This window comes from Opisthorchis viverrini (assembly GCF_000715545.1).
Source record: "Opisthorchis viverrini unplaced genomic scaffold opera_v5_125, whole genome shotgun sequence".
Classification (NCBI taxonomy): domain Eukaryota; kingdom Metazoa; phylum Platyhelminthes; class Trematoda; order Opisthorchiida; family Opisthorchiidae; genus Opisthorchis; species Opisthorchis viverrini.
This window is the reverse complement of record NW_008751786.1, coordinates 112,881-140,036: the sequence shown is the minus strand read 5'-3', so window position 1 is coordinate 140,036 and position 27,156 is coordinate 112,881. Positions and strand designations below refer to the sequence as shown.

The window sequence follows — 27,156 nt, the reverse complement described above, 5'->3', positions numbered from 1 at the left end:
GGTCGTGGGCTGTCGAAGAGTTTTTAGCAAACTTGCGAGTAGTTTTCTTTATGAAAATATACAGCGATATCTCGAATATCGTGCCAACTGAATCATGAGGCGACCTGTGTACAGCACATGCAGTTGTAGTATATCATAAACCAGAGATTCAGTTGAGTCTCTCGTGAAAACCACATTGACTTGCGAATGAGTGTATTTCTCGAAAAGAAGTCAACCTTCATTTGGAGCTTGAATTCACAATGTACAGATTAAACGAGCATACAGGAACATAGAACTGAACGACTGCGTTCATTGGTCGGTTCGATCGACGCGTCACGGGATTTCTTCTAATGCTGGACCGTTAACAATAGCGAAACGAATACAACATAGGCACGGAGAGTTGCGTAAAGCATGTAAAGCAAGACGCAGGTATGAACAAAGCGATTACAATGCGCGAAATGGGTGACGAATAGCGCGGCGCCTTCAAAAAATCTACTGAAAGTAAAGGACCACTTGGGACCACTCTTAGGATGCATGAAAATGTCGTGTAAATTGAACAAATATGCAGGGGCGTAACCCGGTGAATGATCCGTATCTCCCTTTAATTACATTACGTTACATAAATGGGGGCGAGATGGCTCGAATCTACTGACCGTACGGTCCATGGTTCGAATCCGACCCATGCCTCTCGACTTTTCCTGTCTAGGCTTGAGCAACCTGGTAGTATCCTATCCCTCGTGCTTCTTTCGGACGGCATGACAGTTAGGCACCGAAAGGATGTTACAGCTGAATCCACATTACATAACGATCCGGAATCGATTCGCTGTTTCAACTCAGTGATTGATGAAGTGAAAGTTGCTAAGGGGGAAGAATCGTGTCGTATCATGAGAAAGTGTATAAGTAAGTACTGTCTCGCTTGCACCTCGAGTTTTATATTAGGTCCTACAAACCTCGGTTTCAACGCAACTCCAGATGACTTGGTCGACGGAGAGAACCGTCTTGGGCAATAGAGAGCGGATGCGCTTCGACCACGGGACATATTACTTTCTTCGGATGATCATGCTTATGTCTGTCTTCAAGAGGGTAAAACGTTTTCGGGAATCGATAGATAAACCAGTTTTCCTCAATTGTAGGCTGAGGTTCTCTCTACAATACAGATATGTTTGACGTCAATCTGTCAGAGGGACTAACTTTGATGTTCTTCGGTTCCTTCGGGCAGTGCACCTGATGTGCACATCTGCCTTACTCCCCGGAGCAAGATGCGAACAATGGACAGGTGAAAGCGGTTACGATATATTGGTGGTACTACGAAAAGATTTGGCAATGTTCAAATGAGATTTCCCGCTGTCAGTAAAGGCAATCTATGCTGAAATGAGGCGACAATATGATCATCGTTGACGGCAACACCAAACGGAAGAATGGTGCCTCGTCGCCGTGTTATATACACGAAATATGAAAGGAATGGGGAAAGGGGAGAGACTTAGGGCTAGTCTGGAACAGGCATCTGAGGTGCCCACATCTCCAACACTCGGTCAGACCGTTTGGATAGGACCTGACTGACATCGGTTAGACTCCATTTTGTTTAGTATCTCCTGCCGAGCAGGCAGAAGGTCACGTGAACCCCGTCCTGGAAAGTAAACTGCGCCAATGGTGCTCCAACTTCTCCTTACGTTCTCCATCTCCTTCTGAGAATTCGAATTCCGTTCGTCTCTAGGTTTTCGGCGCTTCAAAGTAGGCATGGAATGCAGAATTTGTCCAAATGAACGTCACTATTGCGAATTACAGAAGGACGCATGCCTGTCTTCAGTCTATCTTTTGACGCTTCGTCGCTGCTGTCCTTACTTTACAACAAATCAAACGCATTGGCCAGTTGGCCTTATTTCTTTCACGGTCTCTCGGACTATCCGGCCAGTTTCGATTGTATTCTAGAGTGGCTTTTGCACTCACCTGACGGTTTCGGATGCATGGAAGCAATGAGATGAACAGATTAAAGCACATCTGCAAAGTACATTTCCACAGCAATCGTTCCTGTCCGTTTACTAGTTATACAACGAGTTCACGAAACTTCTGACAGCGACTGCTAAAAAATTTCAAGGCTTCTGGATATCCAAAGGTTTGGCATCCAATTCGTCCTCACTGAAGTCGTCCCAGTACCCCCAAACACAGAAGAGCTCTTACGCCATAGCCGCCGCTTACTTATATTTTATTAGTAGCATGGTTTGAAACGCCTGTTTCTCACCCTTACCCAAGTATCCTTATTGCATTGTCAAAACAGTGCGATTCGTTTAACAGTCGACTTCAATAAAATGGTCTACTTACAAGAAGACCTCGACGGCAGGTGAACAGTCCTACGAACAAAAAGGTTCCTTGCCTGGACAGGAACAAACTATCAGTAGTATGCCGAAGTCTAGGTGAACACGCGACCTATTTTCCCAGCGAACCACAGCAATGTTCTGATTACACTGCATTTCGTCTGACCCGACAAATAGCTAGTACGACCTTTAGAGTGGATTCCTCACGTGCATGTAGTTCCAAGGTCGATTGTCACTTCGCCTCAACCTCACCCACCTTACACAGTAGCATCTAGAATGTATTGGTCACACGTCACCAGCTACGTGTTCCGTTGTTTACACATAATGGATGAACATAAATGTCACAATATTCTACATTTCACTTCACAAGCGAGCATGACCTCGTTCGCAGCGTCCCCTTTCCTAAGAGATGGTTCTCCATGGTCCTCATCATCAAAAACTCAAGGATGACTTTACTGTGTAAACACTGGCACCGGAACGGATAAATGCCTTTCCAAGGAGTTGACTTCAGAAAAGCGTTCGGTTTATCAGTGAAATGTAGTGTTTTTAGCCAGGCGATGAAAACTGATGATTGATTACGAAGGAACTGAGTCCTCTGGAACACCATACCTATAAAACCGGTAAAAGAATTGGGCACACGTGCCTTTGTTCTGTTCTTTTCAGAGCGAGATTTCGTTTGAACAACATACAATGTTCGATTTCACCCTTTTTAATTTTTATGTTTTCCGGTTGAAAGTACTTCGGTGGGACAGATGTGATGATCATCAATCCATCAATCATTGGCGTTTGTACTTCCTCTGAAACGCTGTTACCAGTGTACACATCATTGCGTACAGAGGTGAAGTGAATTCACAGTCTGTCAGACTTTTGCGTCAGATCAGTTGGAATTCCCACGCAGTAAGCCACAAGATCCATTGGATATGATAAGTGGAAATTTATTAAACACACTGTACTAAAGTATATGGGTGATATTAGTACGGTATTAAAATTGCAAAAACAAAAACGATGCACCCGGTTATGTGCTATGCTTGTTACACGAAAAATATTCAGTTACAGTACGCCTAGGACGGAAAGGTGGGCATCTTCGAGGCCAGACCTTTTCTGGGGGACACAGGCTTCGATATTTCGTCACTAGGGGTCGAATGATTATCGTAATGTGACGGCTTGCGTGCCTCCGTGATCCACTGATCTATGTGTGCGCGACACTTACGGAGTGTCTCGTACCAGAGGCATGACCAACACAGTCTCCAGAACCACGGTGGCTTTTATATACACATCTGAATGAAAAGAAGAGACAAAGTTAAGTACGCTCATTTCACTAAATTTGTATTGCGAGAGATTCACCTGGAACCCAGATGAATCTCTCTTGTATGATGTTTTTAAGCAACTGAATGTGCCTAGAAACATCATAAACGAGAATTTCAGCTGGGTTCCAGGTGAGTCTCTCGCAAAACCAAATTGGTTTGCAGATGAGTGTATTTCGTCAATTCCGTGCAATTTGGGTTCACGTGGAACATAAGTTTACGCCTACCTGATGAGCCCCAAGAAGGTCAAAACCGGTCGTAGGCTGTCGAAGAATTTTCAACGGCCTTATGAGTAGTGTATTAAGTCTATGATGTGATAATGTTCATACGGTTCTCAATTATTCATATATTAACAGTGAAACATGGCGTAACACTCCCATACTAGAGATTTCCTCCTGTAAGTGAGGCCAAGAATCATGGCACAGTTGTTTCAGTTCTGGTGGGAAACATCAGCAAAGTGCCTCTCATGAACCTCCACTAGGGTTTCTTGAACCCGTGAATTCCCGGCTGGTGATGTAAACACTTGACAGTTCGGCAAGTATTGGCCACTTGGAAGATACCTGGAAGAGACAGATACGGGCACCCAAGTAGCTCAGGTAGTGTGCATCAAGCTTGTGGGACACGTATGAAGTTAGGCTGCCTCTCACCACTACAGTCTCAGTAATAACTCACTATAGGAAGCAAACTAGAGGGGAAAAAAAGAATGGAGTTTCCTTAAATTCACATATCTAATTTCCACTCCTCAAAGAGACAAGCGGGATAAAGTTAAATTGCACCTTACAGCTTAGACGCGATGATAAACGGTTTCTCCTGATGTGCAATCATGTCACATCGGCTGGCTACCTTTGGCCCGACATGACAGAGCTGATAATCCATGTTAGGACACGCACACAACACCCTTTGCAGGAAACTGTCACACAGTCAGTACTTGATGTATTCAAGATGGTGCGAACTATTACTGACCAGAAGGCTCATGGTTCGAACCCAACCCCGGCATTTCGACTGCAATTATCCTGGCTTGAGCAACCTGGCAGTATCTCAACCCTCCTGCTTCCCAGGGGTAACGTGGAAGCGAAACACCTGAAGAGTGTTAAGACTGAACGTTTGTTCATCGCTTGCTTATTGAAGACCGTTTTCCTTGAATGTACTGGTAGCTATCGAGTTTTCTCAATGGTTACCATTATCTTTGTCGTCACTTTCCTTTTTCACAACCGGGTGACAAACGACCTTCATTTCGTTACGACCAAGACGGAGGGGGATGACCACCGGTATACAGATGCTTCGTGTTGTAGCAATAAACGTCAGTCATCGCTCCGGCCAAAACGAAAAGGCTCAACGCGAAATTACAAGACTTATTTGCAACATCCCGATATTGTCTCTTTAGAATCCCTCCTTCCCAAGGGGGAACACTCCTACTTAGAAAAAATTTCGGTATCAGCTAAACCCATCTCCTCGACGACTCTAATATTTCATGTTAATCTTGAGTATGCTTGCTCAGTATCGAGATTAATCTGGTGACGCTTTGAACAAAAATGAGGCAGGCAACCCAGAGGATTCCACAGCCCCCCCCCCCAAATCACTTTGGAACCTCCCAACAACGCAACCTTGAAATCGCTTGCTTAGTTAGCATCCAAAATCATGCCAAATAAAATTTTTGTTGTAAGACAAACTTTGAAAAATCAATAGCTGTTTTGCCGTTTGTTCGTGATATGCCACTGTTTTGGACCACAGTCTCCTTAATGCCTTCTTATTACCGTGAACCCCGGTCTGGATAGCCGAATGATAGCCTGATGCGCTTGACCAAACCAGAAAAGTTAATGAACGTGCGAACCGGCTGACCTATTGATCACTACCGCGTACAAGCGGTCAAAAGTGACACTAAGAATACAACTCATCTGTCAAGGGCGAGTGAAGAACAGCCAATGAAATCTGTCCCAACGAAAACGGTGGCTGTTATGTAGTCCCTTTACGTTCGGAGCTGGTTCTCCTAATAGCCAGGAACTTACGATCGTTGACTTGGAAACGCGTAAGCTTTGGTGAAAGGAGGCCAAGCGGTTAGAAAGCGTATCTCAAACGTTTCATGTCCCCACACAACTGACCACATATTGTCAATTCATCTGGTATAAATTCATGTACTTTTGGTGGGCTTCATTTACGAGAGTGCTTCCGAAGAAGGAGCACTGCACTGGAAAGTTCACAACAGCGTTTATTTTCAGTTATGAATTAGTCTGTAATCATCTGAGTACTCAAGATGCCTCAGTGATTAGAGCGCGAACTTACTAACCGAAGGTCCGTTTCATGTCCCCACACAACTGACCACATATTGTCAATCCATCTGGTATAAATTCATGTACTTTTGGTGGGCTTCATTTACGAGAGTGCTTCCGAAGAAGGAGCACTGCACTGGAAAGTTCACAACAGCGTTTATTTTCAGTTATGAATTAGTCTGTAATCATCTGAGTACTCAAGATGCCTCAGTGATTAGAGCGCGAACTTACTAACCGGAAGGTCCGTGGTTCGAATCCAACCCGGACATCTTGGCTGCTCCCGCTTAAGCTCGGACAACCCAATACAATCTCGTGCTTTCTTCGAATGGCACCGAAAGGGTGTTACATATTAACGCTTGATTCATTTTTCTTGTCTTCCTCCCTCTTCCAACGCCCTTCTTCCCATGTTGACTGACTAGTCGAAAGGTAGGGTCCGAATTTGGTTGCCAAGAGTTACGAATGTGAACACAACACTTAGACCCTACACATTCCAATTTCCGTAGTTTACAACATATTTTATGGAAAATCTAGATAACACCTTAAATCTTTCGCTGAGGCTAACTTATCTTGAATGCTAGCGGTATAACGGACCCTCAGATATGGTTGATATCTAATGGTGACCTTCTTGTATTGCTCGTGTTGCCATGGCAACAACGATAGCGTATTTTTTTAAGGTATTGAGTAAAAATGACCAAACTTGGTCCCGATGCTTTTACATATTGGTGATTTCTCAGCCCACATTGCTGCTAATTCTAACATCTTCGCTCATTCCAAGTCTGGGGTTGACGACAACTGCCAGTCCACCGGCGCTTTTTGTGTGATCACGTGATTTATTGTAAAGTTTGCAGATTTCGGCCAAAACATTCTGATGTGTGGAAAAGATGCATCGGTGCGACAAAAATGAACTTCCATTCATTAACTCTCCGGTTACGACATTGTTAGGAGAGTTTATTGGTTCCAACTCGAGACTGAAAGAAGCTCTAATCGTTCAATAACGATAGTAAATGTGCCGAAAAAATTCCAGTTAATGATAGATGGAGAGTACGGTTTATGTATTAGTAACTTCAATAACGATAGTAAATGTGCCGAAAAAATTCCAGTTAATGATAGATGGAGAGTACGGTTTATGTAGTTAGTAACTTCTCCTTCACCTGGAATAAACATGTACTTTTGAGGCAAACAGGAGTTTGTATAAAAATAAAAGCTTTGATAGTTATGTGGAGTCATTCACGCCTCTCCGTTGTGCAGATTACATGAGTGAGTCTGCTGTAGTCATATAAGAACATCCGAGTGATTTCTTGGGTCCGCGTTAGAAAATGGATAACAAGGCATCATCAATAGGCAAGATTTCAGTTTTTGGAAAGGGTTTGAATGAGGTTTCTCTTGTTCTGTGACGTGTTCTGGGTCGAATTCTGCTTCAGAAGGATCTATTGCCTTCAAGAACCAAGCGGTGTACGTATAATGCTTCATGCTTGTCATCTTGGCGAATTGTAGTGGGGGGGCGCTGTGGACTGCAAGTGACAATCTCCAGTTTCTCTACAAGAGGGTTACATTTGGAGGTTCAGTCGTTGCATTTCACGACCATCGGTGGGCAAGGAAACATCTTTGGTTGATCAGCGTGTGGACGTCAAGAAACGCTCCTGTGAGGTACAATTGATTTACGTGCATAAAAGGGGTCTGACACAACGGAGAGTATCAAGAAGGATAGTCTCCCAAAGTGTGGCAGGTGAGTTTGCGTGATTTTAGAGCGAGCCAGATGGTCTTTCAAACGGTAGCATTAATTCGTCCCAACTGACCACTGCATGTTGGATTTTAGGCAGCGGTGCCACAAGTGTAATGGTGATACTACTGATGGGAGAAGCATGCGAGTAGTTTGTTTTCTTCTTTTAAATCCGCTTTGCGTTTCTTGAAAAGTGGGATCCCATGCGGAATTTGTGGAGTCGCTTTGTAGCATTTGTTTGGATTTGAGAAACAGTCAATGAATATCCAGGAAAGTTCAGCAAGACGCGTTCGAGAGAAGATGGATGTTCAGGTTTTGTAAATAAGATGCAAACGAGAGTTTTGCTTCCCTGTCCAATGGTCTGTAACTGGTCAGTTGGCATTTTCTAGTGAATAACTCCGCAGCGAAGGCTTTATTCCTTTCACCAGTAGCAACGCGTTTGACAAAGAAAAAACTGTTTGAGTTCGGTTCCCAAGTACATGGAACCGCGATTTGAGTGAATATGAGCGAACATACGAAACAGTGAAAATAGCATATTCGAAAACGAATTACTACCGTAAAAGAGGGCATATCGGCTCAAGAATAAGCAAAAGGGAATCGGAAGAACTCGTCCAAGATGGTGAAGAGGTAGTCGTGTCGTTACGAACGTGCGGGGGACGTGAGCATTTAAATCAACACTATGGCGTGCAAAACGTTGTATGGCTCTGATAAGCCGCTCACCAAAAGAGCCACAAAGTTTTGATCTGAGGTGAGGACACGTGGAGCAGTTAGGGACCACGTGTCAAATGTCGTTGACCGAAAAAGGAAAGTTTTCCTAGAATGAGCGGAATGTGAAAATCTTGTGATCCTCTGATGGCATATTGTGTTATGAATCTCTTGAAGTTCCTCATCCCAACAATGCGGCCACAAAGGATACGAGAAGCGATTATCCACAACTGGTTTACAGACGGCATCTTAGTTGCACACCAACACCTCGATTTTTCATCGTTCAGTCTTGTCACTCTTTATTTTACTCTTCTGCTGGTTGTCATACATAAAAGCAACCAAACATTGATCTGTAATCAGTTCAAACTATCACCCGAGGTGATGGCGGCATCATGTACGGATCGTGTAACATTGATCTGTAATCAGTTCAAACTATCGCCCGAGGAGATGGCGATGGATCGTTCGGACGAGCACACATTCCTTTTTTCGAAAGTAGACTGGTTTCTAGCAGTTGTGATCATGGTATTAGGTGAAACGTGACCGGTCGGTTGTCCTAGCTCAGAGATACACCAATAGCGATGTCGAACCCATCAGTTTCGGCAAAGCGAGAGATGCTGTAGTCGACGGGAATGACCACTGGATTCGCCAACTCGTGCTCGACGTTCTCAAATGCCATTCGAACGCTCTCAACAGCTGGACTATTTTATTTCTAACCAGAGGATGAATTTTGTCCGATAAGGCTGGTATTTGCTGTGTGTGGCAGGCGAAGAAACCCACGGCTTTTTGCTGAGAGTTCTCTTCTAGGACCCATACGTTCTGGACCAGGTTTGAAGATAACTCTGGAGACCTTTTAATCCAGAAACGTAATCTAATAACAATGGTACATGAGCTGAAAATATAGTGATAATTATTAGTTAATGATATATGAAGGTATGGTTCATATAATCATGACAGTCATGTGACCGAACCAGCCTCGGTCAGACAGCTGTGTTCCCGAGGCCTTGTTGTGAAAGCCACACTTGTTACTTAGACATTTCATTAAAGTTCTTCTGCTTGTTTTATCTACTTGTCTTCTTGCTTGCTTGGAGAATTATACTCATTAAAAATCGACACTCTTAAACTGAATGTACTGCATGCAGGCCGTCCTTCTTGGAGTTCATTAGATGGGCGTATTCTCAGATCTTCCATCAACCATCGGCGCACGCATTGATGTCACCTCTGCGATTTCGACAAAACTTTTTCTAGTAACTTGAAAAGCTTGGCGAACAGATCGACAGTCATCTGATCTGGAGCTCAAATATTCCCCAGATCTATACCCTTCTTGCTGACCGTGTAGACGTTCTTGACAGATGATAGTAATCGATTCGTCCGATTAAAAAACTGATTCTGCGAATATCCACAATGAAATATGGTTGCTGAAGAAATTTCCAGCTCTGAACTAATAACTGGACATGAGATACACACAGCTCACCTACGAGTTGCTTAGCTTTGATAGAACAGGGAACACACTGCGCACTGGTGTACTCGCACTGGCTGAAGTGCTCAAGTCAGCAGCCAGTGAAGGCTATTCACTTGGGGGCGAGATGACTTAAGTGGTTAGAGCGCGAATTTACTGGCCGGAAGGTCCCTGGTTCTAGCCCGACCTCTGCCTCTCGACTTCCCTTGTCTAGACTTGGGCAATCTGGCAGTGTCCGAGCCCTCGTGCTTCCTTCGGGTGGCACGGCAGTAACACCGAAAGGGTGTTACAGCTGAACGATTTTTGTATGATTTTTTCAGACAGCCACGTGTGGAGCAATGAGTAGCTCACCATTAAAATACTTGGCCCTTTACGTCGGTTTGTCGAAAGCCTCAGGCCTCATAATTGGTTTGGGTGCAAGGGAAGCCAACTCACTCGAAAGTTACAGATCACAGAATTTCATATCCAACGGTTTAGCGCAGACTAACGGGGCGGCCAACACAGGCGCAAGCTGGTTATGCGATTCATCACGGCACGGAACTGGTTCGAACAGTGTAACCGAGTCGCATTTTGCTTGCGCACAGCTTTAAATTGGGTGTAACGCGCCCCAGATGTAAAGGCAAGCTTGCAGTCATTTCTCACCTCAGACAAAGTCGTATATCGATCGTTCTGAAATCAATGGTTTCCCTGTTTAAATCGGTACGACCAATCACATCTGGGCTGAACGAAAAAGACTTGAGTAGCAATCACTGCCACTTGAATCGTGCGCTGCATGTGGCGCGAGAGGAAAAAAACAAATAAAAAAAGTAGGCTTGTGAATCCACAGTCAGACAAATAAATGACAGGTTTCAGTCTTCCAGGCGAAACGCATGGGAATGCGGTTCGCTCGAATGAACAGGGAAGAACCCTGTTGCTAACTTGTTTGGAACAATGCTTATAAGATGGTGGATGCTCTGTGGGATAGTCTATAGACTGACGTTTGTAAACATTTTAGCGTTTTTTTTTTCGTTTGGTTTGGAAAAAACTTTTGCACATAGGAATGAAACAAATTTCCGTGTGTGGAATGAGTGAAAGCTAAATATGGTGTTGTGATGGATAGAAATTATTTGATTGATTACTGCTCGGGAAAAATTTTGCACGGACCATGAAAGAAGCTAAAGTTTCTACCCCATAAACAGAAATGAATGTGCAACATTTACGGGGATTGGGAGCCAGTGACCTTGAAAATCATTTTGGAGATGAGGCATTTTTTCTGTGTGTTTGTTAACGCCAAAATCTATCCGGATTTTTTTACAACCAATATCTGGTACAGTCGCGCGCAAGGTGCTCCGAATAGGGACTGTGTTGTGAAACAAAATGTCCTTAAAATCCGAACGTTTAGAAACAACGCATCTGGAAAAAAAGCGTTCTTTTAGGTTACTAGTCCGCCCTTTTTTTGAGAAAGTTCCTTCGACAAAAACAAGTGTATCGGATCACGAATCTACCGCGACACCGCACTCGCACGGACATCCAAGCAAGAGAGCTTACCCAGTTTAAGACCTAAACAGTGAACTCAAATCTGACTGACACTACATATTTCTGCGCATGAACGTTCCGGCTAGAAGCACGTTCTTACCCGATTCGGGTTGCCCGTTATAGGCGATCATTGTGTTCTTTATCTGTTAGCTTAAACGGATAAATATAAATACAGCACGGTTCCCCATTGATAGGCTCTTGTTACGCTTCCCTGAATCCGTATCAATTATTTTCTGGCGATCTTTTGAGAGCATTTGATGTACAGCATGAATATAGGCTGATCACCCACGTGATCCAGCCCACGCCATTCCATTCAAAGCGTTGTGGCATAATTTTGTCTTCTAGGGGAAGTTTTCCGGTCAGCAGTTTGACGACCTCTCCGGTTACACAGACTGTCGTCCCGGAGCTGGTGCCGTTCGAAAAATTCTGTTCACCACCTGGTGCCTATCGAGTCCTCGTGACCATTTCAATCAGACACCGACCAATATCAAATAGCTGTAGAGCTTGAACAAGTAAACACGTGTTTTCATAAAGGAAACTACTCACAAGGTTGCTGAAAACTCTTCGAAAGCCCACGACCGGTTTCGCATTTCTTGGGACTCATCAGATAGGCCCAGTCCCCGAGATTCGGTCAACCTTATGATCTACTTGATCTACTTGTGTGCAGCACTTACAGTTGTAGAACATCATGAACGAGAGATTCATTTGAGTCTCTCGTGAAAATCAAATTGATTTGAAAATGAGTGTATTTCTCGAAGTAAACAGTTGGTTAGACCCAAGTGCGAATGCTTCAGTTGACCAGACTGGTCGGCAGGAGTGTGATTCTTCAGAAAACAGCTAAAAAGGTGTCTTCTCTACTTGATTAGTCCTAAAAATGAAGGGGGGTCTTGTAGAAATGAAGATTTCATACCCCGAAAACATGTTATGTATTCCACACGCAGTACTGAGCTGTTCGTGACTGAGGTGACCATCGCTGTACTTCCCGTACTTTGTTGTGTTTTGTTTTACTCAGTGGATCTTGGAATGATGTGATCGTATACTTGCCTTGTTCTAACATTCCGTGCCAGTTAGTCCGTGCTGGCAATGCCTACCGAGAATTTGCTGTGAATTCCTTCAATTCCCTACTGATTGACTGAAGACCTAATTTCGAGCGGCAAAGTAAAGCCAATGAACTTGATTTCATTTATCTTGCCACAATCTATCAGGTGGGCTAAAACTTTATTTTCCTGAGCCGCTTCCCCCTGCGCCATTTTGTAGACTAGAATTCATCCGACGAGTGAAATTTCCATCTGAAAAGTGATCACTTAAGGAGCCAGTCAAAACACATGACCACGTGATGCGGATCCCATGATTGAAAAATGCGTGGCCCTGCATCAACTTTATCGATTAAGGGCATATGCAGTAATTTTTTGAACTACTGGTGTGACAGAGCACGCAAGTAACCTATAATCTAATGTTCAAGTTCCGAGCCCGCATTCGATATCATTTTGGGTGTTGACGAAACCGGCCCTGGTTAGATAGTTCATGAAAAACCAAACATAGCTGGCCCCTACGTGATACATTACTTGATTCACTTGTGCACGGAATTCAGTGTATCGGTTGTCCAATCGTGTGCCGTGGAGTGCCCGACTCGGGAACGTCTCACTATCGTTCGGAACCATATCATCTTCATTTTGCAAGGGAAGTTCCACACTCACCACGCGAACTCATTCACAGTGAATTTCGATCGTTTCCAGATTACGTCTTCCAATAAGGACTGAACTCTTCTTCACATATCCGTAGATGTCAGTGATGGATTCCCTGGGTATGCGAACGTGAGCACACTTCCGCCTTTCATCCGACGTGGAGGTGTAGCTTGGACCATGGACTACTCGTATGCTTCATCAGTAGTACACACGGTTACACTGGGCACATTTATTGGCAGTCGATCAGGTAACTGGCTATCTGTTCATCCATATTGGCAGTGAAGTTGTAAACCTTTCGTCGCTATCCGAGGAAACAATCTGTGTGCACATCACCAAACAGGTACTAATAATGATGATGAAATGTTTAGAAGTCATTTGCCAGATTCGGTGAACAAAGAACTAACTACCTACTACGGCAAACTACTAAAAATGGAAGGCACACCATTGCCCAATCAAACAACAAGAAGGTAGAACACGACGCGATACAGGTCAGGAACGGACCAAACTGAAGGGAAATAATGGGTGGCAATTTCAACATGTAGAATTGCAACCGAATGCAAGAAATACAAACACCACGCAACAGAGATCACGATCGGACCAATCCAACTCTAAGTCCGTTGGTTATCACTAGCCAATCAGGTTATGTCTCAGTAATTCTCTTTGCAAGCTATATAAGCGCAAGCACAAAGAGTGGGACTAGCTAACCTTGAATGGTGTTAAAACGTCTGCAAGTCATTTGCATAGCTCGGAGAACACATCAACTACCAGCGGATAGAGTTCTCTTTATTTACAACTATCAGAGTACTAAAAGAGAATACGCGGTTTGCTGAAGATCCACTGACAATGCAAAGGGTTGAAGAGTGATTAGTGTTCGAATTGATCGATCAGTCCTAACATTCGATTCTTGGAGATATGAGTAACCCAACAGAGCAGAAGTGACGCTCTGATGTGGAGTAGAAAAACTCGGATGAATTTTAGCGAATTGGGAATCATCTACTTTACATCAGCTAGGTCAGCCGACCTATCGATTCCAGCGATTCTACGGTTCGTCAGCTTAAATAGATCGATAACCGATCACGCATGCTACCGTAATATCCTCGAAAACAACGAATCAGTGTTTGTATCTCTCCCATCCGACTACAACCGAGTGGTCGCTGGTTCGTGTCTCTCTAGTGAAGTGTTGTGAGATGCGCACTGCTGACGATTCCCATTAGGGATGAAACAGCTCCACGGTGCTTCTTGGCTTTTCAGCATAGATTGTCCTCACTGAGATTTCTCAACTGAAAACTACCAAGTCTCCTCACATTGCTCAGAATATCAGCTTCTATGTCTCGATGGCATATCGATCCGCTTCTCTGGGTTCATCAGCATTTTTAGTGTTTCCATTTGCTAAAACCTTCGTTGCTGTTTATAGTGATTGCGACCCTGCACTGACGATGTCACCTCGATTGGTGATGAACCGTTTGCCAAGCCCGGCGAACAGACCAACAACCAAGCAGCGCACCCGAGCAACCTACATTCCACAACATCCATCCCTTAGTCTACAAATGGCTCCCAGTCAGGTGGTCTTCATTCTGCCCTATCTTTGGGAGCAAAAAGGTAGAAACTGACCGTCTTCGTATGCTAAAGGCTAAAATGGTATTGACTTGGGAGAGACCTTGAGGCTAGCAGGTTCCTCCGCAAAAGAAGGTCTTCTTGGGTCCCTTGTCGTCGCCAGTTAAAATGGAAGGTTGCCAGCTTGGGCCATATCAACTGCTCAACGATCATCATGTTAAACTTTCACTCAAGTCAGCTAGCCAGTCTTTGTGTTTACTCTCATCTGATCAACATACTCGCCAGCAAAAGGACTTTGTATATCTCACTCCTAAATGAGTTTGTTTTTTGTTTATAGGAAATCAGGTCTTAACACGCAATGTTTTTTCCGAACTGAATTGAACTGAACCGAACAAAGGACAAAAACCGCAGTGTGTGCACAACCCAACAGGATTGCACTGAAACGCGAACGTGCGCGTAGTGTCGTTCTGTCAAACAAGTTGTACCCTGGATTGATCTGTCAACAGCAGCCTATTGCTCAGTCAGCTCTTACTGACTTGTTTCACCGCGAAAACAAAAGTTTTTTATCTGTTTAGCCTGAACAAAAAGTACCTCATGAGTGGAACTGAGACCCTTTCACATTCAATGCCCTCTGTCCACCAAACAAGTCACGTGAGACGGACTCAGGTCAGAACAAGGAAGTATTTTGGTAACGGTATGCATTCATCCTTCTCGAGGTCGAACGTCAAAAGCTTCCACCCTCCGGGAGCACCCAAATTCTCCATCATCTGAAACGGAGGAACCCCCTCGCTACATACGACCTGGAGTTCTTTCATTCCTTAATGCTTACTATTATTAGTAACTTCACTAGTAGTGTTGATACTTCCTCCCCCACTCAGCAATGGGGATCGCCCCCACGACAAGGTCAAAGTGATCCCTTCTGGAGAGAATCTGGAGGAGGATCAGGCGATTCACTAACGAATAGGGATAAGCGAAAATCTTTCGAGTAATTCTGAGGAACTTCCGTGAAACTGCATGAAACATGATGCGAGATGCAAACCGTGGCCTGATATTCGCTTTCCGGTAGATCCCCACGAACAGCCGATGAGGCTGAGCGGCATGAGCAACTCATCAAAAGTCTTGTATCCGATGTAAGTCCGGGCCCCCGGGTCCAACAGCTTCAAACTTACCCTTGCCCACTGCACACCTGAGCTCTCTGGCGCGAATCTGTGGTACTGGTGAATTTGTATGATCTCTGTTCTTGTATGTTTTTCGTGCCTGTACTTCCGATTTCATCAGATCCCCCAGATCCAGATGTTCCAACTATCCTCCCAGACATCAGCGCTTTTGTTTGCCAGGGTTCAGCCTCTGGATATTCAGCTGGTTGTAGAGCAGATGCTCCTTTTCGTATATCAAACATTCCTCAGACACAGCAGACGGTTGAATATGATCATAATCCGCATTCTGTTGCAATGGGTCTGTTGGAGAACTGCCACACTTGGCGCTCGTTTGGTCCAGATGATACCAGGTATCCGTGTCATGCAGTGTATCTTGGTACACTGATACATTGCTAGTGTCTCGCTACCGTCAAAGCACCCTCCAAGAGTAGAAGTGCAGCTTTGTCTACACAAAAGCGCGCCAAGGAATATACAAAAGTGAAGTAAACCCGAGAGCAAGAAGGTGTCGTCTGAAGTTATGAAGGGTAATCCATAACAAGTAACGCAACTTCTTGAGGGCTCCGCTTTTAGATAATCGATACAGCGAAAGGGACAAAACAAGATTGTGAAAAATAGCAGAGCTTCACAGCTCTCTGGTTATAGAAGTCAGCCTTGGTTGCAAAGTAACCGATGCTAAGGACACATCTTCAGAGCTGAACACTAGAAACTGTTGGGCTGATTACTTCAGTTTATGTACTGTACAAAAACACGCACTGAATAACGACTGAGCTCAAGCACTTTCATTGATTGGGGCGCGCTTTTATTGACATAAAGTTCCAGGGTTTGAACCCAACCTCAGCACCTCGACTGTTCCCGTCTAGGCTTGAAGAGGCTGACAGTATTTCAATCTTTTAGGTTTCTACAATTGGTCTAGAAAGTATGCACCAGAAGTGCTACAGCTGTTTGTTTTTTATTGATGACGGTGAGTAGTGTAAGTAGTATGAGTATTTTCATTACACACATGCCACTCACAAGTTTGCTGAAAACTCCTCGCCCTTCTTGGGCCCATCAGGTAGGTTCAGTCCCCGAGTTTCCGTCAACCTTATGTTTTAGTTGAACCCAAATTGGACTATTTTTGATAAATACACTCATTTGAGTAGTACAAGACCACCACGAGATGAATCAAATTGTCCAAGGAAACTGCAAGAATTCTCTGCCGAATAGCTGAACTGCTCAACAACGTTCGTTACGTTTCCTTTTTTAAGCGGGAACCACCGAAAGCTATGCAGACCCAGGTCGTGTCGGTGAACATTTTGAGGTTCTGCGCAACCGTCACTGGTTCATCGCGAACATGCGAAGCAAGGCGGGTAAATATCGAACGAAGTTCCGAATGCTGGACAGAACAGGATCCCATACCGTGGGTTCGTAGAGCAGTCCTTAAGCAACGACAAGGCCGGAGCTGCCCATGTTTCAAGTACTTTTATGACAGGATATGGACGAACCCCTCACTGGCGATTTCTTTACCGTCTTGATGAGGAAACGTGGGTAGAGTGCTGTGGAAGAAAGCACAGTTCAGGTAGCATCAAAGCGTCTTTATTGGGATGGCGCAGAAGAGCAGTCTATCATGGAATAAGAGTACAGTGCACAAAAATTCCGATGTGGATGCCAAGTTGTCCAGCCAGTTGTACTGTTTTATCACAAGTATTTGTGCAGAGTGAGAGGCTCTGACGAGCATAATTACTGTGTATGTTTGTCGTTTGGGATAATGAAGTTAGGAATTTCTTCTCTGCATGACAAACTATTCACAAGATTGCTGAAATCTCTTCAGCTGTCCATGACCGGTGTGGCCGTTCTTTGGGGTCAATAGATAGGCGAGGTCCTCAAGTTCCTGCCAGATTTATATTTTGCTTGATTCCTAATTGAACCCAAGGAGTGAAATACAAAATAGTTTGGTTTCAACAGCAGAGTAAACTGAGTCCCAGTCGAACCTCATGTTTACGCTATTCTTCAACTGAATGTCTTGCATAAAGGCCGTCTTGTGCTTCTGTTAGTGTGGCATTCGAGATGGTTTATCGACACGGTGCAAAACCAGTTCGAAAATGAATGTATTTCGTACGCTGCGTAAAATTAAGACATAAAACTGAAACCGAAATTCGGGGACTGCGTCTCCCGGTAAGTCCTTTCGAGGGCTGTCAAAGCCAGTGTTCCAGCAAGGAAACGAACTTTATTCTGGTGAGATTTAAATGCTAGAAGATGAGCCGCGGTGCATCAAGTTGATGATTCTGGGTTCTTGTGGCATCAGTAAGGCCTTCCAAAAGGTAAGCTTTGGAAGAACGTTTCAGTCTTCTTGTGGGATTCGAAGGATTTGTTTCGCAGTTGAGTCCATTTGAACAATTTACCAGTCCTAGACGTAACACTGGAAACTCTTCGACAGCCCATAACCGGTTTCGCCCTTCCTGAAGCTCATCATATGGACGCGGTCCCTAACTTTCCGTAAATCTTACGTTCTACTTGAAGCCATCATAAAGGGAAGTACTGCCGGATTTAGTTGAGTCTCCTGTCAAAACCAAATTTGTGTGCAAATGAGAGTGTTTGTCAAGATTTCTGTGATTTTGGTCCGAGTAGAACACAACGTTTGCGAAAACTCGGGGACTGCGCCTATATGGTAAGGCCCAAAACCGGTCATGTGTTGTCAACTGGACTTCAGCAACCTTATAAGTAATGCGTCACGTTTAGGCCAAAAATGCTTATTCGATCGCCGTCGCCCTCGTGGTACACCCGAACTTAATGAAATGGTGCTTGACTGAGTAAACCAGCAGATAAGGTTTATCAGGTTGGCGTGGTTTGGTTAGGCAGCTCGCATAACTCCCAAAACAAAGCGCCGTTCGCCATGCCATCCTCTTTCCAGAGCAGTTGGTGATAGCCCACCAACCGTGGTTTGTCAAGGCACGTTTGTGCTGAGACGTGTTCCTCTCTTTGGTATAAACAAACGAACCATCGCTGAGCTGAACTCTATCCGCATGCCTATACTGTACACATCACGTGACCAAGCTTGTCAAGCTTATTGGTCAGCGCTGTAAGTAAACAATAGGGCTAACTTCCGATCTTTGAACGTCATGTCAAGCAGTGGCTGAGCAGACGTCATATGTTCGGGAAACAACGCCACATGAAATCAGTTGGGGCGAATTTCCAGGGTCATCCGGCCTCCATCGCGCGATTCTTAAGTAGGAAAAAGGTGTTTTATTTTAACGATAAAGGGAATGAGACTCTTTCCGGGCAAACTGAAAATTGAATTGAACCCAAATTTGGGGACGTTGCCGACAAGTTTGTTTTCTCATCTCCAAATATCTGTCCTCAATATCCAGCATTTTCTGCATGCCTGCGTCTACTTGACCAACTGCTTGGTCTGATGCGAACTATTCATCGAAATGGGCCATTGAAATACCTGTTGGCTGGAAGATGGTCAAGACCCATGTTGGTCGGTTTTATGATAATGGCTTCCCAAGAAGGGCGAAACCGGTCGTGGGCTATCGAAGAGTTTTCGGCAACCTTGTGAATAGTTTCCTTTATGAAAATATACAGCGATATCTCGAATATCATGCCAACTGAATCACGTGGCGGCCTGTGTGCAGCACATTCGGTTGTAGAACATCATAAACGGGAATATCACAAACGAGAGATTCAGGTGAGTCTCTCGTGAAAACCAAATTGATTTGCAAATAAGTGTATTTCTCGAAAACAGTGCTATTTGGGTTCAACTAGAAAATAAGGCTGACTGTGGAATCTCGAGGACTGCGTCTACCTGATGTGGCCCAAGAAGGACGAAACCGGTCGTTGGCTGTCGAAGAGTTTTCAGCAACCTTGTGAGTAGTTTCCTTCATAAATAAGGCTTCCCTTTCGTTTGGCTGATCCGTTCACCCTTCCATGGAGAGCGATATTTGAAATTTTCAACTCCAACGATTCTGTTCACTTGAAGCGAGTGCCTCCTGTCCGGTATTGTCTAAAAAACGCCTTGTAGACTCCAGCCAATGGATCATTCGTCAGCGGCTTTGAGGTCAGATCCATGCCGATTAGGTGCCTACTCGAACTGCGCGTTTTTGTGGCCTATGGACAGACATCTGTAGCACACTACCCCAATAGCCGTCCAGCTGTCTTGTTCGGAGTGAACAAACAAACCATGCCAGCATGAAGCTTACGCAAACAGTAAATGCTGACGTATATGTATCACGTATCCCCTGGAGACTTTAACGACAGCAAACCGCTTGGCAACGGTTGTCAGCTGAGAACAGCAAGACAATATTACCCGGTCCTGTTTATTCGCCTATTCAGCTCTCCAATTCTACATACACCTGTATTTCCTCGGTATCAGTCGATGCACTTGTTAAATCGTGTCGCCTTCAACCAAGAACAAGTGATAAAAATTGCCGAACTATCATGAAGGCTTCGTACCGGAATCACACGCGGTTTCGTAAACAATCTGTCGTTAGTTACGTGCAGGTCCTCGAATCCGGACAAAAGATCACATATACACACGGGTTTGAAACCAGACGTTCGTTTGTTCGACAGTATATTCATAAACCAACAGTGAAATCTGATACGAAGACATCCAAGACACACTAGCTGGCTGAGAAATCATTCTTTGGGTTCTCCGTCTCAGAGATCTTTTTACGCACACGTGTTTTGGCTGTCTGAGAGCTGAAGCGCGTCACGTCACTTCACCATAAGTCGGGTTGGTTTATAAAATGGACCTAACTTGGTTAGAGATCACATATGGGACATGTTTGGCCTGAATACGAAGGTCAGGCCACTGGAGGCTCAATTTGTCGCATCATATGAACTTCTTAAACGGGTCGCCTTCCAGGATGGGGACCGCGTGATCCTCATTGTGCCTGGTTGGAGGCACTACAAGATATGGCTGCCAACCGATGTCAGTGGCGTTCTTGTTGTCAGTTTCTATCCAGATTGCCTGAGTGAATGTCTGGAGGTGTAGGCACCTCGGAATGATTGTGTTAAGCTAGCACTAAGTCCCTCCCCCATCCAGCTTTATTCTTTTCTTTACAATAAGCCTTTCAAATAAGTCATGGTTGTACGGCAGTGAAGCATCGGTGTTGAACACTGATGTCATGCTGTCGATGATGATGATGACTTGAACGGGTGCATTTGGGTTCTTGTATCATTCAGTGATGTTGCAGCAACTGGGCCTAACACTTACAATTAAGATTTTTTCCTTTGAAGTGAAACCCATCCCGACTGAAAAGCCGAAAAGCACTGAACAGATTTAGCCCTAACACACTACTCACAAGGTTGCAGAAAACTGTTCGACAATCCGCGGCCTGTTTCGCATTCTTGGCACAATACCCGAGTTTTCGTCAATCTTAGGTGCGAGTTGAATTCAAACTGGACGGAATTTGTCAACTACTCTCAAATGCAGGATAATTTGGCTTCAAGCTGGCTGGATCTATCTGAATCAGTCAGCAGGAGCCAGAGTTGGGCAGTCGGAAGTGAGTGGAAGGGGTTGGGTCGATTAGCTCAACCGATGTGCTTGATTTTTTGTTTCTGCTACGCAGCAAACATCAATATCAAACGAGTACAGTGTGGGAACAAGAGCAGCTTGTTGTCCTGCTCGCTTCAGGGTGTGGACATTGAAAGCAGCCGATTAGATTGGGCGTCGAAGCATGCAGATTGATTTCCAGATGCCTGAGGATGTCGCCGCCGGATGACGTGCAGATGTTGCTTGAGGAACCGATGTAGGACGAACGGAGTCATCAGTCCCAAGTGCTGGGCCTGCAAGGAGAGAGTTATTAATGGGGTGGGGAAAGAAAAAGTACTTGCAAGAGAAAGAAGGTGTTATGTCTGCTGATTCGCCAATCTGGGGTATCTGCTGCTGACTCGCTCCAGTGCCTAGTGTCGGAGAGAAAAGACTCACGGAAGGGAACACAATAGCTATATTCCAACAAAGCGGGTGCGAGTGCGAATGTACAACGGTCTCAAGCTATTTATTGGAGGGACACTGCCTGAACTCGGTCCAATGCTGACACACGATCTGGCTGCGACGTGCTGCATATTGCGGGGGTGTTGTCTGACCTTGATCAACGCTGACCGGCGCTGCCTGGGTTTGATACAAGGTTGTGACGCGCTGCATATTGAGGGGGCGTTGTCTGTCTGGTCAACATCTATCGGGGCTGAGAGTCTCGGTATATTTCGGGTATTCAGTGGTTGCTTTCAGGAAGCTGACCTTCCTGATAAAAGGGAAGCGTCAGCAGTAGTCTGTTTTCGCTTACTCGCTCTGCTGTATGCAGCGAGCCGGCTCATGGCAAGACTGATATGGCATGAGTTTATTTGTATGCTTACAATTCATGGTTGTACGTGGACTAGGATACTGTCAGGGTGCCCACACCAAGACAGGAGGACGATTAGGGTCCTCACTCAAAACCTTTGACTCAAAAGCCTAACTATAGGGCAGTCTGGGAATTCAAATAGATTGCCATTTTTACGGAACACGTCGTTACACATGTTCCAAACCCCAACCTGGAGGACCAGGAGACTGTTTGTCAGACCTCCAACCAACCTGACATGGGAGATTCTGCAAATGTCACATTGACATCCCCAGTATAGCTCAGTTGGTCACGTGAGTGCACATGCTTTCTTGCCGGTTGAATGGACCGGGGTTGTGTTTGTTTCGATTCTACCGTGAATCTCGGTGAAGCAATCCGGATAACCGAACTGTGGCTAGGTTTTGTTTAAAAATTGCTCCCCTTGCTCTAGGGGGCTGCGCAGTCTTCCCTCCCTTGATAGAACAGCCTCAGGTACACCGGTACGTGAGGCAAAACACATTCTGAAGTATGTGATCCAGCTGTCCGGTGAGAAGCCATCCATCGGATCAACCCCTTGAAATCATTCCAAGATCCAATCCAATCAGCCTTGACTATGAGCGCAGACACAGTTGATCAGGTGACTAGCAGAAATCAAACCGATGTCTGCTCAGTATTGTTCCCACTCTGTACTTGTGTAAGTCGCGTGTCAGTGACCGAAGAAGACACTGTTAACGCATCACAGCACACGTCTTCCGTCAATTCTAATGATAATCTACAAACCTCATAATAAATTATGCAAAATGCCAGTGGGGTTGTAAGTTTTGGTTTTGGTTTTCACAACTCTCTTCGGAAGTTCCTGAATACAACACCTAACTGGTTTTGATATGAAATCCCGAACGTATTGTTTTGTAGACCCAAAAAGTCAACTGGGCCAGTGTAAACTAAATGCAACTAAAATATGCTCAAATCTCTTTCTGGAGCAGCAAAAAATCAGAATCATTCAGGGGCATCCTTTATCATTCGTTGCTTAGAATCAGCCCCAATTTGTAAAAGTATTGCTCTCTCGTTCATCCGAAGTTTTTGTCCTCGTTTCAGCCGCCATATTGAAAGCGCTGTGTGGCAGACACACACATGCCTTATCACCATGTCTCGGATTTATTTGTATAATTCTGTGTGCATTTACGGTTTCTAGAACAGTCTGAAAATCAAATATCCTGTGAGTGCAACAAACATTCCGTCAACAAGGAAACAAGGATTGAGCTGTCATCTATCTGACTGCGTGCGACAGATAAAATAGAGAAAGCTACCGTTGACTGGTCTGCTGAGGGAATGAACCATTCGAAGTAAAGCGAAATTCACCTCTGGAATAAATGGGATCCTAAGCTATACATGGTCTTCGAGAAATACACTCATTTACAAATCAATTTGGTTTTCATGAGAGACTCAACTTTATGAAAATACACTGCAACATCTCGAATATCGTGCCAACTGAAAAATAAGGTGGCCTGTGTGTAGCACATTCAGTTATAGAACATAAACGAGAGATTCAGTTGAGTCTCTCGTGAAAACCAAATTGATTTGCAATTGAGCGTATTTCTGGAAAGCCAAAGCAAAGTTACGCCGTGACAATTTCTCACTTGATCACTATACTGTAAATCACTTTGACTGCTAGCTTTTTTTAACATGTGATCAATAAGATCTAGTGACGTCAACCAGATGTACACAGTAGTGCATCGGTATCGATCAGTTCAGGAAAGTTCGACTCGGTCGAACGATACTCACACTTGTGTTGTTCACACAGTCGAAGAAGTCACAGTGAAAAGTTTGTCGAAAAACGTCAGGGCATGCTTGACGCAAAAGGGATTCCTCCTCAATTTGTGCATAACGAACATACCTGGCCGTCTGTTTCACGAGGTACATAGTAAGGATATTTCAATGGCGTACCGATGCAGAGTACCTGAAACCCTCTTTTCGAGAAATACATCCATTTGCAAATAAATTTGGTTTTCACGGGAGACTCAACTGAACCTCTTGTTTATGATATTCTCCAACTGAAGGTGCTGCACACAGGCGGCCTCATGATTCAGTTGGCACGATATTCGAGATATCGTAATTAATTTTCATTCAATTGAGTCTCCCGTGAAAACCAAATTTATTTGCAAATGAGTGTGTTTCTCGAAAACAGTCAAGGTTCAAGTAGAACATAAGGTTGACGGAAACTTGGGGAATGCGCCTACCTGATGGGTCCGAACTGGAAGGGCAAAACCGGTCGTGGACTGTCGAAGAGTTTCAGCAACCTTGTGAGTAGTTTCCTTTATGAATATATGCATGGTCTTTCTTTGTGAAGTTAACCCGTGAGAACTTCTGCCTTTTTTCTGTTGCACCAACGAAAGGCCGAGCTGTCCAACTTGTCGATTGGAAGTTCCACGACATGAGGGAGTATGGGCAATCGATCTCCGATGCATGCGTAGTCTAACCAGAGTTCCTTTCCTCATAATCGTGACTTTTATACTTGGAAGGCCGTGCCTGACACACGTGATCGTTAAATACAAACTAAAGAAACTTGTTCGAAATTCATGCTACCTGGCTGTCTGTCGGCCTCAACAACATCCGTACTAATTTCCCATACTCTGAGACGGGAATTGTGAGACCACATCTTTGATCAAGGAACTTTGTTCCCTGAAGTTTATTTGGGTGCCCATCTTGAAGATCAAAACTATTTTTGCAAGCATGAGAAAGCAGGTGCTTTCGTGCTGACCATTAGTTGACATGAGGACTCACCAGTGAGTGCTAATCAGTATCAAGGTCGATGCACTCTTTGTCCACTGTTTTTAACTACTCAACTCTGAGAAGCGTTAATGACATCGAATAGCGTCAACGGATTTGTAACGAGGTAATTAGAAAATGGATATTTAGTTGTGCAGCAAGTGACTCAATCGCGGAAGACATCGGGCACATCGCTGTTGTGATTCGCCCATATGCTACGCGTGCAGAAACATCGTCTGCCGTTTTCCGTGCCTTTTTCAGAATGGCGCAAACCTGGATGTGGACAACGTCTGACTTGACAGAAGTGTATGGAAGAGATGTCGAGGATTTTAGGTGTTGTCTGTACGGTCCACCTTTCTGGATGGTATCCTCCAGCGATTGGTTAGAGATACCGGAGGAAAGGGTAATTTTATGGAATGTCAGTGACGTTCGTACTCCCACTTTCTTTCCAGACTGTCTAACTGAGCGTTTGGAGAAGTGGTCACATGGGAACTTTTGTTTTTGCGGCAGTGAAACATCAGTTCCAACACTGAAGTTGCTGTCTCTTGCGATGATGATGATCAAACTTCGTCCGATCGTTTGTATGGAGAGCAACTCAGAGGTTTTATCGATCAGCTCGGTCAGGTTGTCTGAATGAGGTTCTGCACCCAGCTAACATCCAGTGAACAAATGACTTCATAGGTGCGTGTGCCTGTTGAATATTCGAATATTACCAGTTCAGCTGTGGCGTTTCGTACCTTGACTGAGTATCTGGCCCAATTAGTTTGTTCTTGAGGGTGAATAGAACGAAGATGGTGGGAACGTCTGTGTCATTAAACAAGCTTAAAGGTTTACACGAGAGACTCAACTGAATCTCTCGTTCATGATGCACACAGGCCGCTTCATGTTTCAGTTGGCACGATATTCGAGATATCGCAGTATATTTTCATGAAGGAAACTACTCACAAGGTTGCTGATAACGCTTCGAAAGCCCACGATTGGTTTCGCCCTCCCAGTTCGGGCTTATCAGGTAGGCACAGTCTCCGAGATTCCACCGTCAACCTTATGTTCTACTTGAATCCAAATTGGACTGTTTTCGAAGAGTTTTCAGCAACCGTGTGAATAGTTTCCTTTGTGAAAGCCTAGAGGTATTTGCCGACATAGACTGAAAAAAAGTGTCTTAATCAACCCAAAGTACGTTTGAGGATCTCAGCACACCGCTTGAAACGACATTTAGTCCTGGGAAGTTTACTCATTCCTGATCGTACCACTCCATTTGCTTGGAGAATTTACTGCTCCAAGAGACACCGTTGCATGAAATCTGAGCTAGGGATCCCCTGATGAAGGGCAGAAGTCTTTAGAATTTATTCATACGCATTAGTTCTGTGGTTGATGACAACAAGCCTGGTTGTATTGAAACATGAACCTAAATGCAATCGAGCGAAAAGCCGACAACTGCCGTCAGAAGATGATACCTAAATTCAATATTATGGGCTTTCTCCCGCAGAGCAACATCGGACTCGAATACGGGATATCATTAGCGGACAAAATGGATATAGACTACAGAATGCAGGGGTATTTCTAGTCTAGTACGGACTGGTAGACGCTGATGACTCGCTCTCCATCCGTCTTTCTCTCCAGTCGCTAAATTTACCCAGAGGGTCTAACACGTGAGCCCGCTGATCCTTTGGGTGCCTAACCATACTCACACACAGGCTTTAGCCTTTTACACTCCATTTGCTCAGTCAGCCGTGTTCGCGGATGTGGCGGAGCAAGTAGCGGAGCTCCCTCGTTCTCAACATACCTGCCCTCCTAGCTGTCAACTCCCGCGTTGATAGCAACACGCTGCTTCCTACGAGAAGCGTTTTATCCTGCACAAACAACAGAATAACGATAAACATACTACTCAGAGGGTCCCTGAAATCCCTTCGACAACCAACGACTAATTTCAGGTGGCCGGAAACCTCGAGTCTTCGTCAACCCCTGGTTCCACTTGAGTATCAGATTGTGGGCAGTTGGCCATACTCATTTGCAACGGTAGCAGTGGGGGTACTTGAATGAGCAGTCGCCGATTTTTTGTTTGTGATATTCATTGGTTTTCACCAGTCCAGCCTACAGAGTTAACCAAAGGCCACTCATTTGCAGTAGACGTCCGTTAAGTACTTACTGATGCAGGTATTCAATCCACGTTGGGCTTGCAGCACAGCAGATCCACACAATACGTGTTGTCTCATAATAGACGGAAAATTTAATTGGGCGGTTAAACGTAGTTAATTAGAGAAAGGATGACAAAGTCTATCAGCATTAGTAGTCACATAAAGAAGGCTTTGTCTGCAAGTGTTAAAATCTTTGTGAGTTTACAAGGAATGTCAGTACGCGCATTGAAATTGTGAAACTCTATTATTCCCTTGGTGAAAGCGCCACCGCTGCACTTCATGGTTACAAAACCAAACATGGTCTCATC

General features: G+C 44.6%; 2 protein-coding genes across 2 annotated transcripts in view; one reads left to right on the top strand and one right to left on the bottom strand.

Moving 5' to 3' along the window:
* T265_06324 (hypothetical protein) overlaps window positions 1–27,156 on the top strand; it is a gene marked incomplete at both ends in the record, with an annotated part of 43,138 nt that overhangs the window by 8,737 nt on the left and 7,245 nt on the right. The window lies entirely within an intron of this gene.
* T265_06325 (hypothetical protein) overlaps window positions 21,290–27,156 on the bottom strand; it is a gene marked incomplete at both ends in the record, with an annotated part of 10,767 nt that continues 4,900 nt past the window's right edge. Inside the window, one exon of the mRNA XM_009171558.1 lies at window positions 21,290–21,417. Coding sequence (XP_009169822.1) covers window positions 21,290–21,417 — 128 coding nt within the window. The remainder of the gene's footprint in view (window positions 21,418–27,156) is intronic.